This window comes from Dinoponera quadriceps, unplaced genomic scaffold, assembly GCF_001313825.1.
Source record: "Dinoponera quadriceps isolate SergipeBrazil2010 unplaced genomic scaffold, ASM131382v1 scaffold426, whole genome shotgun sequence".
Taxonomy (NCBI): domain Eukaryota; kingdom Metazoa; phylum Arthropoda; class Insecta; order Hymenoptera; family Formicidae; genus Dinoponera; species Dinoponera quadriceps.
This window is the reverse complement of record NW_014554535.1, coordinates 145,614-158,703: the sequence shown is the minus strand read 5'-3', so window position 1 is coordinate 158,703 and position 13,090 is coordinate 145,614. Positions and strand designations below refer to the sequence as shown.

General features: G+C 38.9%; 2 protein-coding genes across 3 annotated transcripts; one reads left to right on the top strand and one right to left on the bottom strand.

Annotated features, from left to right (window-relative positions):
• Nucleotides 1–399: 399 nt before the first annotated feature.
• Nucleotides 400–8,018, top strand: LOC106751979 (alpha-N-acetylglucosaminidase). 2 transcript variants are annotated; one of them, XM_014633318.1, is made up of 14 exons: nt 400–527; nt 1,841–2,004; nt 2,082–2,260; nt 2,678–2,896; nt 2,968–3,195; nt 3,461–3,524; nt 3,591–3,736; nt 3,879–3,963; nt 4,443–4,592; nt 4,861–5,003; nt 5,799–5,958; nt 6,267–6,457; nt 6,893–7,278; nt 7,459–8,018. In XM_014633318.1, the coding sequence occupies exons 1-14, from the start codon at nt 440–442 to the stop codon at nt 7,641–7,643; spliced, it is 2,388 nt and encodes a 795-aa protein (XP_014488804.1). In that variant the 5' UTR covers nt 400–439; the 3' UTR covers nt 7,644–8,018. The 2 variants fall into 2 exon arrangements, with proteins under 2 accessions (XP_014488804.1, XP_014488805.1); XM_014633319.1 differs by having other exon boundaries at nt 447–527; nt 1,849–2,004.
• Nucleotides 8,019–9,348: 1,330 nt separating this feature from the next.
• LOC106751938 lies at nt 9,349–12,879 on the bottom strand. Its single transcript, XM_014633230.1, has 4 exons — nt 12,408–12,879; nt 11,898–11,978; nt 10,445–11,187; nt 9,349–9,802 (listed from the first exon to the last, which is right to left on the bottom strand). Exons 1-4 carry the CDS (start codon nt 12,453–12,455, stop codon nt 9,418–9,420), a joined length of 1,257 nt encoding a protein of 418 aa, XP_014488716.1. The 5' UTR covers nt 12,456–12,879; the 3' UTR covers nt 9,349–9,417.
• Nucleotides 12,880–13,090: the final 211 nt, after the last annotated feature.

Below are 13,090 nucleotides of genomic sequence, written 5' to 3'. Positions count from 1 at the left end.
AAATTGAGGTGACCTTCATGTGACTTTCAAACAATTCTTCAAGGTCAAACCAATGGTATCGTCTTATGGCCCCCTCGAAACCAAACAACTTTTGTCTGAAAAATTTTTCTCTCCCGGGCTTGGTTTTCGAAATATTCGACTGGGTCAATTAAAATGGCCCACCTTGTATATGTATAAAGCGCGAAGATACAATTTCAGGCATTAGAGTCGCATACCGTATGAGTGGCTTGATTTTCAACGACGAGCTAGAGCGAATGCTTTTATCACTGAAGCCACACAGTATCACGCATGTAATTTCATTGCAGTCAGCTATTGACGGTGATGTGGTCGGAGATAAAAAGTACAATGTAAGAGTAGGGGTACTAAAGTACGACAAACGATTGCTCTTTTCGTCTCCCCGCTTTTACACGCGTCAGTCGCCGCGTTAAGATTCGTCGCGATGGACGTCGTAATATTACGGTTGTTATTGCCCATTATAATCTTTGGACTATTCATCTCGTCTTCCAGTCAATATCGCAAGCCAGACCGTGAGTAAAACTGACATCTTATCAATATATAACAATACTATACAATAATATAAAATAATAACTATACAATAATATAAAATAAAACGCACCGGGGAACTTAATCATTTTGACAATAATAATAAATAAAGAGAAGAGAGGAGGGTGTGCGTTACAGACATAAAACATGCGTTACAAATCTTTGCGTGGATCAAATCTAGTACAGGAAGTTGCGTATCGATAACGAAAACGATAACGAAATTTCCGCTAGAAATTAAAAAATAAAGAGGCTGTAAGTCGATTATTTTTAACGACAATGTCATTATCGTTATCGCCGTTGTTGCGCAAGTATAACATATGACAGGAAAGCTGCGCAACGATACTGTAACAATAACGTGTCGTTTAAAGTTACAAAATTGAGTTATTGGGGTGGTTAGTTAAGGAACGTTCTATTTTTAACACTTGCAACGATTGCGAGCATCATTCTATTTTTGTTTTTCTTGGATATTAAACTGGGAATAGTTACATTATTTTCTTTTTACGTAAAGGATCACGAACACTTGATGTGCTTATTCCGTTTTTTAAATATCTTTTTGGTTTCTCCTCATTTTTTTCAAAAAGTAGCAAGTAAATCTATATTTATAATGTTCCTATATAATAATAAATCGTAGAGTAATCAATAATATGCTATATTCTGTTAATAATAACTACTTTTAATTGAGCTCCAAATCATCCCAGGTGACTATTTCCGGATTAAACAAAAACGGAGTGATGCTAGCTATCATTCAAGTGGAACCCAGCCTTGGTAGAACTTAGAGTTAGTATGTAGAGCGATCACTCGGCAAGCGGAAGATCTCTGGATTCCATTCCCGGCCTAATAAGTCTATTCTGTAACTTTTAATGATAATACCCTTGTCGTTACATTTCATATCTTGCATACTGAAAAATATAGAAAGAAAATATCTCAAAAAGTATTCACTTTTCGAAAATCTTATTCTAGTACTTTTACGTGTAGAATAAACAGAATCGATTTGTGTTACAAAAAAATTATATGATTTCACTAAATAAATGCAATTAACCTTCAAATGACCTTGAAAGCGTCATCCAAAGATAATTCAATGCCATGATATTATGTCTCACTCGAAACTGAACCGAAACTTTTCTTTGAAACATTTTTTTCTTTTGATGCACATTTTTTAAATCATTTTAAATACTAGAGAGCATGATATCGTATCTAAAAGTATTCAGCATCTTTTTTTTAACGATTATTTTTAACGATTCATTTATTCTTTCCACGAAAACGCTGAAAATCTTACAATAACCGAGCCTGCAATCAGCATTTCAGAATACTTTAGGTCACATAAAACCACACGCATTACCGGAAGTCCAGGAGAAAGCAGCGAAAGATGTCGCGAGAAGACTACTGGGAAATGAAACTGCTGAACTCTTCGTTATGATAGTGGATAACAATTTAGGGCCTGTCGACAAGGACACTTTCAAGGTACAGCGCTCACTCTCGAAAACAACATATTTTCAGAGAAATAATCCGACATTGGGTATCAACTCCTCTTTTAATAGATAACGAAAAATCCTCTAGGCAAGATTGAAATCCGCGGCACTACCGGGGTGGCGATCACATGGGGACTCAATTATTACTTAAAAAACTACTGCAACGTTCACGTGTCGTGGGACGGCACGCAGATCGACCTGCCCAACGTATTGCCAGACATCAAAATCAAGATCACATCTAACGACAGGTGAAAGTGCGTTTTGTATGTAACAATCGTAATAACTTGTTTATTTATTTACGGGAATAGAAAAATCTTTTGGTACGTACTGGGTGAGGCAATAACTATTATCATCTTGAATATCTTCGAAATATGAGAATAGGAGAAAAATTGTTCTAATAGGAATTAATATCAATGGTCATCACTTCGGATACTTTTTGTAAATGTAAACTTTTTTCACCTTCATTTAATCCAGTTAATAAAATATTTTCATTTTTCGAAGACATACAAAGTGATAATAGTCATCACATATTTCACTTTGTATATTATAAAATATAACAATATAAGTAAGTACAATTATAAATTAAGATTTGAAATTTGTAAATTGACAATCGCGTATTTGTGGCAAAGTTCGAACATGCGTAACCTTTCATCACTCTTCCCTAGATTCAGATATTATCAGAACGTATGCACCGCGGGCTACAGTACGGCCTGGTGGCAATGGCAGCAATGGGAAAGACACATCGACTGGATGGCCTTCAACGGGATCAATCTGGCCCTCGCGTTTACCGCGCAAGAAGCGATCTGGCAGAAGCTGTTCCGCGAGCTGAATCTCACTCAGGTGGAAATCGACGAGCACTTGGGCGGTCCCGCTTTCTTACCCTGGTCGGGTACCATTTATCTTCGAGTTCTTTCTCTCTAGCGGATGGTAGAATGTATTTATTGAGCCGTTTCAGGGCGAGAATGGGCAACATGCGTGGCTTCGGTGGGCCGTTATCGTCGAATTGGCATAATCGCACCGTACGTCTGCAGCATCAGATCTTACAAAGAATGAGAAATCTCGGAATCGTCCCGGTGCTACCAGCGTTCGCCGGTCACGTACCACGAGCTTTTGCTAGGCTTTTTCCAGACTCTAACATGACGAAGGTCGAACCTTGGAACAAATTCGAGGAAAAATATTGTTGGTACGTCGCAACGCGATTTGTTTTTATCTCATTTTATTCTGTCTCTATCGATAATATTTCCCTTTCTTTGAAACGTGATTTTTCTCATAACATTTCTGTAAAATATAATGCAATCAACAAAAATTAGTTGGAAAAATATAGAATATAATATTGAAATTAGATATAACGTTTTTTTTTCTCATTGCGTATAGAGATAAACAAATCGTGACAATATTTAATGAAATTAATAAAATCTTCGGTCCTTAATTTAGTTTTTTGTTTCCAGCCCTTATTTGTTAGAACCGACAGAACCGCTGTTTCACACCATCGGAGAAAAGTTCCTGAGAATGGTAAGTCAACGTAACTCCAACGGAGGCGATTAATGAAGCGCCGATATGAATATTTCATTGCTGCAGTATATCGACGAATTCGGCACCGATCACATTTACAACTGCGACACTTTTAATGAGAACGAACCCGGTAACAGCGAACTCGCCTACTTGAGCAACGTCGGCCGTTCAGTTTTCCGGGCTATGAACGCGGTCGATCCTCAAGCAGTATGGTGAGCGGACAGATTGATGAGCAAATATTCTTAATCCTCGCTACATTGTGATATCAACATTTCTTTGAGATTTAGAATGAATATCAATCAAGTACACGCAACCATCATATTTATTATGCAAATTCTTGCTGGGCTATTTGAGGTTGATGCAGGGTTGGCTGTTCGTGCACGACTTTATCTTCTGGACAGAGCCCAGAGTGAGATCCTTCCTGACCTCCGTACCTGTAGTAAGAATATTAATATATGTCGAATATTAACTTTCTCGGATAATAATATATATCGATCGCAACTCGCTGCTGCGTAAATATGTGGCTGCAACGCACAAGTGAGTAATCCTTGCAATGAGGTGCTGAGCGTCTCGCCGTTATTAGATTCAGAAAAAAAAATTAAAAAATTGCAGAATATTCCTTTGTGGAGAGAGACTTATAGAATAACTTTATAGACACTAAAAATAACATTATAGCAGAAAACTTGTACAAAAATAAGTTGAAATTAATTCCTCGTAACAAGAGTAACTGGTTGAAATTAATTTCAGGTTAAAAAGTATTAGTAAAAATATTCATAAAAATATTAACGAAATTAAAAAGAACTTTAGAATGAATGTATCGTTATCTATATTCTCTTACAAAAGTCTACATTAATACTTACTTTACCGTAATCATGAGACGTGTTCTACTTCAAACTGTTGCACTAAATTCAATCGCAGGGTCGAATGCTGGTATTAGATCTGCAGTCGGAACAATTTCCGCAATACGGCCGATTGAAGTCGTATTACGGTCAACCATTCATCTGGTGCATGCTGCACAACTTCGGCGGCACCTTGGGGATGTTCGGATCCGCGCAAATTATCAATCAGGTATACCGCGCGAATTTGCATTTCCTCACTGTTTCTCCTTTAGCCGTGGAATCAGTAGCAGACTCTCATCTGAATTTTCCTCACACCTCAGATCTTTTGTGCCGAAGAGTATTTCAAACTTATATTTCTGCTCTTCAAACTCTTCGACAATGAATAGACAAAGAATCCTTAGAATTTAAAGAACCTTAGAATGTAACGAACCTTCGAGACGGTGAATTAGATATGCCGCGACTTACGAGATAACCATTCCAATTTGTTCTTTTCTCAGCGCACGTTCGAGGCTAGACATATAAATGGCAGTACGATGGTGGGAATCGGCTTGACACCCGAGGGCATCAACCAGAACTACGTAATTTATGAACTGATGAACGAAATGGGGTATCGTCACGAACCCGTTTATCTCGACTCATGGTAAGAAGAAGCGTCTCGTTTGATTTCAACGCGTTACCCATCAAACGCTGAGGAAAAAGACAATTGAATTAACAAAATCGACGGTCACCCATATTCAAAAAAATATTGTGTCCGCTGAACAAATTATTATTATATATAGTATTAGCGCAACAACATATTGCATTGATGTAGTTGCTGACAACATCGTAATTGTTCAATCAAATGATAACTCATTACAGCAACTATATAATTTGCACATTTATTGCCTTAAACGTTGTGCTTGAAAAAATTTTATTTTTAAGCAAAATTTTGCTGGATATACTACTTTTTTCCCAATGCAGGAAAGAATTCAGTTCCTGCAACTGCATAAGGACCAGATAAAAACTCTATGTCAAGTAATGAAAACTCGATAACGAGAAATTATATTTCTGTTACCGCGACTAAGAACATTCGTGTGAGTTTTTTATTTAGTTGCTTTAAAACTCGGTGGAGACTACTGAGAGCGATTAACGGAATAGAAATGTCCAACAAAAATCTTTCTTTTCAACCAAGTTTTAGTCTGGTCCCTGACAATGGAAAATTGAGTTATACTGACGGAATAACTTTTTTCATTTAATGACAGCTTTCCGTCCTGAGATACGTTGTCTTTAATGCGATTTGTTTCCTAATAATCTATAGGTTAAAGCGAGCCTATGCCATTTGCAAATTAAATTCGGACGCGTAAACAAAAAATTGCTCAATTAAAGTTCATCGATAATTAAATTGATAATTAAATTGATAATTATATTGATACGCTGAAAGATCATCGATCGGTAGGTTCGAGAGTTACGCCACTCGAAGATACGGCGCCTGGAACGAATACGCGGTGGCTGCCTGGAAGCGTCTAGGCAGGACAGTTTACAACTTCGTCGGCGTTGAAAGAATCAGGGGGCATTACGTTATTACCAGACGACCGAGTTTAAACATTTCACCGTGGGTAGGCATATATATATTTGATAATTACAATTGATAAACGATGGATAAAATATCACAATAATATACATTTTCGTAAATATCTTGATATGTATATTATAAAAGAAATTATTTAGAATTTAACGTAATGAGAGATAAGCAATTAAATAAAAAATGAAAATGAGTCGATGTAGGATGGAAATATAGTTACAAACAAGTTGATTATAAGTAGGATAATAAAAAGTAGATCAAGTAGGCCAGTAAAGAATAAACCAAGTAGAAATTAGAATTATGATCTGAATCGATGTAGAATAATTTGCTCTTAATGTACAGGTTTGGTACAATCGAGAGGATTTCTACGATACATGGAACATGTTTTTAAAAGCGAGATACGGTAGAGGTAATAATACTCTCTACAGGCACGACGTGGTTGATATAACAAGACAAGCTCTTCAATTAATGGCTGACAATATCTATATGAATGTAGTAGATTGTTACAGAAAAAGAAACATCACTGGCTTCCGGTGAGTATATTATAATAACATATTAATATATCTTATCTCTAATGATTGTGTGTATCACGCATAATATTATTATTATTATATGTATATTTATTATTATTATATTTTATATTATTAATATTATTAATATATGATATATTATTTATTAATATTATTGGAATTAATACTCAGGTTATTAAAGCAATATACAATATAGTTAGTTTCAATATTATGACGCTATTATCCCATTCTATTGATATAGCAGCATGTTTTCCGCACGCGTGTATGTGTGTACGATAATAAAAAAATATTTTAATAATATCTCACACACATTACCGGTGTATGTAAACGTTTGAAATTATAACTAACTATGATCGGTGTATAGTAATTTACCGCCTCATCCGCAGTCTCTGTGTTTGAACAAATTCTGTGGTTCATTTTCGTCGAAATACATCGCAGATCGCACGCTGCCGCCTTACTGGATCTCTTCGACGATCTCGAGACTATCCTGGCATCAGGAAGTAATTTTCTTTTGGGTACCTGGTTGGATCAGGCGAAAAATATGGCCGTCAACGAGGAGGAGAGACGGTCTTACGAGTACAATGCGCGAAATCAGATTACCTTGTGGGGGCCGAATGGCGAGATCCGAGACTATGCGAACAAACAGTGGTCCGGAGTGGTCACGAACTACTTCAAGCCCAGATGGACGCTCTTCCTGGAGGCTCTTGAAAAGTCGTTGGTTGAAAGAACCAGACTGAACATGACCGAAATTAACAACAGGATGTTTCTCGAAGTCGAGGAGCCGTTCACTTTCTCCACGAAACTCTATCCGGTAGAGCCAAAAGGTACTTTATCCTTTATATCTCATTTCGATCATTTTCTATTACAAAAAGAAGTCAAGTCAAGAATTTTTCATTACAAAAAGAAGTCAAGAAGTCAAATTTTATACGCTCTTTAAAATAATGAATAATATAAATTATTATTGGAAAAATTATGTTTAAAATATACGTTTGATTGTTACTCAGGCGATACCCTCGATATAGCGACGAAAATCATTTCCAAATGGTTGGCAAAGAAGAACCATAGCCGAGTACAGAGACATGTGAGAAGAGAACCGAAGTTATTCTTTGCAAGGAAAGGTGGAGTAGCAGGACGTGAACAGAAAGGTGGGATCATGAGTGACAAATATATGAATATATATTCTGTGTGATTAAAGCAAAGAAAGGGCACAAAAGCATAAGGAACAATAAGCAAGAATATATTTTTCAAAAATATTATAATAAATAAAAACATCTTGTGGGGTCATGAATGACCTCTACTTTTCCTTGCAAGCGATAAGATTCTTTTTCTTTATTTGTTTAGGCAAAAATTATTATTGGTACATTTGGGTATAAGTGATAAAAAAAATACTTTTCGTGCATGATAAAGAGAAATGTTGATAATTAGAATTTAGCAAAATAAAGCTGACAAGCGCACAATAATGATATATATTCAGATTTTTATATTGGTGCGAAGTTTACGCTAAACAACGAAACGTATGTATACGAATCAATAGATAATTTTTTAATAAATCTATCAAAACTTCTGGAAAGTCGAAAAATTTAAGAACCCACGTAAAATTTCACGATCGGTCGCACAATACACACGAAGATGCATAATGACAGGGGCACGTGCAGCAAAGGCGAATACGTGCGACGTGAAATACCGAGAAGAATAAGGTTTGTTCCACATTCGTACGCCGAGATACGGGCATTTGAAGTTTTCGAGAACGTCGTACATCAGATGTCATTTATGCTTTAACGTTCATTTGCTATTATTTATTTATTTATTTATTTATAAGGGAATTTATCCTTTGGTGTAAGCTTATCATTGAAATTTAATTTATTCAATGTTCTGGTAGAAATTTTCTCAAGCACAGATCGATGTAAATAACAATATACCAGGGTTTCCTGCGATTTTCATCCTCACGTATTGTATTTAAAGTCGAAAATCTCCCAAGAAGCCCTAATGGCAATGTGGAAACACAATAACGACATCTAGTATATAGCGTATGGTGTGGCGTTCGTTCTTTGTCGGCGATCGACGGCGCATTCGCAGCATATACACATTACGGTCTTTACACCTGCTTTGTGGCGATGCGCAACATTGTAGTCCGCAGTCCCCATCAAAGGACTCACCGCTCGCTGTTATCTCCGCGTAGGAGTCGTAGCGATGTGGAAAAAAATGCTCAAGCCGAGACTGTCCCGCTTCGGATGGTAAAGTGCTTGTGCTTCTATCTATATTGTCGATTAATTTCCGCGATACATATGGAGAGATCGATCGAGCGAAGGAAACTAACGAAACTGTGATTAAAAGCGACATTTCCGACTTTGATTTGAGCGAATCAGAAATAAACGAAGCCAATTATACAGTAGAATTTTCTGTTTTCGTAGTATTATAAAAGTAAATTACAATTTCACTTTTATAAATTGTTTATGGTTACATTATAAGAGTTATGTACTAAAAACTTATTGCGACCTTGTTGGGAATGGAAAGGTTTTTGATTGTGATGGCATTTATTTCACTCCGACCACACTGCTAATATTGCAGTAAAAAGAATCACTTCTATAAACGTTGCGAACGTAAATAACAAATAATTGTAGATGATTACAAAAATATCCTTCTCAAAAGGATATATCCTTCTCAAAAGGATATTTTTGTAATCATCTATAATTATTTGTTATTTACGTTGCAATTACTTATCGGTAACAGTCTACAAGTAGATGACGGATTTTTGGTACATAATTAACACTTATAGATCGGTCAAGCTAATTCTATTGTAACATTCAACTGTCCTATGTAGAAGAACAGATTAGATATTTGTAGACCACATAACGATACAATTAATTTCTTCTTAGAAGAAAGACACAATTACATGTAAAAATTTTCCGTTTTTATTCGAAAAGAGAAATTACAAGACAACACGCAAGCCGTTTTTCGAGGAATTAAGCTGTATAACGTAGAGGTAATATGTGTTTGAGATTCTTGTTGAGCACACTCCCATGATCATCGAGATCTCGTCGCACCTCTGCCGCCTTCGATTTCGCGTCGTCTCTGGTAAGTTCGTTCCGTTCGATCACTTTATCTAACAGCGTCTTCAGCTGCGGCCCAACACCACCCTCGACGGACGACTGCAAAACCTTCAGGACCTCATCAGAATAGCCGGTGTAACGTGCGAATCCTTGTTTCCGCGCATCCTTGCTCAAAGCGTCGTACAGATCCGCCAATTGCTGGATAGAAGGAGAGATAGGTGCTTTGTAACGGCGTCTCAAATAACTGCTCAAACTTGGCCTCGGCACTTGAGTCACTTTCTCGCCCAGTAAGGTGAATCTGCAGCGGTAGGAACAAAGGAAAAAACGATTCAATAAGGTGAGTCGTTATCACGCTCTTTATTAAAACGTTCCCAATTGGCATTTATGTTCGAAACGTCTTTATTGTTATTTATGACTTGAGTAAATTACTATTATGGAATAATTATAAAAAACGGACGGTACAGTTTTTTAATATTTTTTTAGTATTTAATAACAATTTATCGAGAGAAACATTGAGAAACATGTTTTTACTTTTTATTTGTGACATTTGTAATATTATTGTAATATTATTGTACAATACGTAGTAAAATAATTATAGTCAGAAATGCCATTTTTGCAATAAACGCTACTGTAGCGTTAGTGATAATTTTACATGCATATGGCCGCTATTATTTCTTTTGCCAGAACAATATAGTAAATTAATTATTTAGAATCATTATTATAAGAGATTTTCGTTGACTTTGGTATTGTAAAGGCTCTACTTTACTCAAATGTTTATTCCCTACTTTTATTTTGTATTTTACAGTACCAAAGAATTATTTTCCTACAATAATAAAAGTAAAATCGAATAAAAAGCCATAGTGCCGGAAATGACTGTGATTTTAATGAAATCGGCCATCTTCTCCCTCTCAGTGCAGTAATAGCGTGCGAAAATACTCACCTCGTCTCTTCCTCCGCGTCCTCAATGTTCTCCGTTTTCTCGATCGACATGTCCGTCGTGCCCTTCGACTCGTCGGTGAAGTTTGTATCCTCGATTAACGGGGAGCTCGTTGGCATCACGATCTCGTAAATTTCGTCCACGATGCTGTCGATGGTCAGTTCCTTCCTTCCCGGATCTTCCGACGTCTCCGAGACGGTCGCCTGCGTCGACTGTTGTGACGACGCACCGTCATCCGGTGAACTGTCGCTTTGGACCGACTGGGTGGAAGAATTCTCGATCGACGAGTAATTCTTATCCTCCTCGTTTACCTCCGGGATCTCTTGGTTTGGCTCCTGGGTCTCCTGTACAGGTTCCGGCGACTCGTGATTCATTTCCGGCGTGGCGTAGTTCGTCTCGGCGATCTCTTCGTTTACCTCCGGCGACTCTTCGTGATCGGACGAAGTCGAAACGGTCGCGGTCGAAGTCTCCACGTATTTGGCGGCCTCCGTCAGGTTGTCGGACGGTCCGTCACTCGATACCTTACTCACCGCATGCGAAGTTGAAGGCAGTTCGGGAACTGCCGTCGGGTCGCTGTGCATCACCGCGGTTGCAGCGGTGGAAATCGCGGAGCTCCCTACAGGCGTCGTCAACTGCGGTTGATGCTTCATCGATTGAGTCGTCATCGAGGGTCTAACTGTTAATGGTACCAGTGGCAGCCTTTCGTGCGAGTGGAGCTTCAATTGTTCGACCGCATGGAAAATTACCTGATTCACAGAACTGGTTTACCGATCTGATATTTGATATTTCGAGAAATCGGCAGTATTCGAATTGGAAATAATTCTGTTGAGGTGTGCGGAGGCAGTCGAAACGTCTGCGCGGAAAAAAGTGTTCGATTCAAGTAAATAATTACTTCGATATTTCTTGGCGAATTTTTACTCGGATCAAGTAAATATTATTTGATCCAAGTAAAATATTTATTGGATTCGAGTAAAATTGACTTGATTTAAATACAAATTTGCTAAGGAGTATTGGAATAATTATTTATTTAAATCCAGCACTTTCTAGCACAAATCTAGCCCAAACGCATATTGTACTCTTGTGTTTCTTCAGTAAATTTTGCCTATCGCCATTTCTGGCTATCGGGACGTCCGTAGAATTCGACAGATTGACGAATTATCTGATAAAAAATTGGCGCTAATGAAAAGTTGATTAATCAAGATAGATCGGCGAATTATCTTTAAAAATTCGGCGCTACGAATATGAAATTCCTTCGAGCTTCTCTGGCGCTGATAATCCATGCATAAAGTTCAGACGTCGTTAGACGAAATGTGAAGGTCGAGAACGCGAGCAACGAATTAACACTAGTGCGAAGAAACACTAGTGCGTAAAATTATTCCTGGGCTTTTACGCGTGTCTAGACGGACGTTCGACGTTCGCGGAGTCTCTTCTCGTTAATCTAAGTAAAATGACTCACCTGCATGCAAGCGGGAAGGTACGAGTCCGAGTACATCGGTGCTGCAAAGGCCGGCGGCTTCCTAACGATTCCGCCGGTGACCTGAGGAGCCGTGAAGGAATTTTAATTAACATTTCCGCCGGAGCATGCGAAATCCGGCTTTGATCGGTGCCGTTAGTCGCGATTACGGCGCGTGTTTATATGGAAATACTTTACATCGGTGGCTGATCGGGAGAACGACGGCGCTTATTGCTAATATACCGTTAAATGTCAGAGTTGACCGAGGGCGCTATCGAAAACGCGCAATCGCGCGAATGTGATTTGACGCTGGCGAAGGTGGGAACGAAAATAGTTCCCTGTCGAACGACATCTCGATTCCTGCTCGAACCTGCATCGAGATAAACGCCGATGACACGATAACATTCTTTCTATGTTCAATTTCTGCCGACGCGTAGAAAACGCCGATCTGCACCTGTCGCGAAGACCCCAACGCGAAGGTAATCACAGAGTAACGATGAACGTTCGGCTTACCTGTCGAATAATCAGAACTGCCATCAGACTGCACCACAACGCCTTCATCGTGAAATTCGATTTCTTCTTGCCGGCTTCGGAATAATCCCCGCCTCTTCAAACGTGCACCTTGCAAGGGGTAACGAAATTCGCTATGCTCTCTGGCATACCACCAGCCCGCGGAAATTGATCCGGGGTGTATCGCTAAAGGCTCGAGAGATGAACAACTGATATTCAATCCTGGGACCACACCGGAGCGATTCAAACGTCCAGAGCAAAAAAGGGATAAAACGAAAAAGCTTAAGCAGAGATACTTCACACCGTCTCTTTCCCAGGAATCGATTTTCCAACCGGGGACTCCGTCTGGGGATTCGTCGTCGGTTTTTGCGGTGGTCTCAAGGTACGCGGACGGTTGTTCGAACGAAACTGGTCTCGAAAAGACTCGTAACGGTCCCAGGTCGTCCTCGGCGTCGCACACCTCCACATTCGCGATCGCGCGTATGTAAACGAGCGGCTCCCTGCGGGAGTGTTAATTGCGTGACGAGCCGGCTAGGCGTGCACGCGGCCACGAGCCGGCTCTCTTCGATGCCGTCGTCGTCGTCGTGTGTCGTATAAGTAAGTCACACTGTGATGCCTCGAACCGAGTCGTCATTAGTATGCCGTGCATATCTGTGGACGAAAAGGCGACGCACTTCCCGCTATAC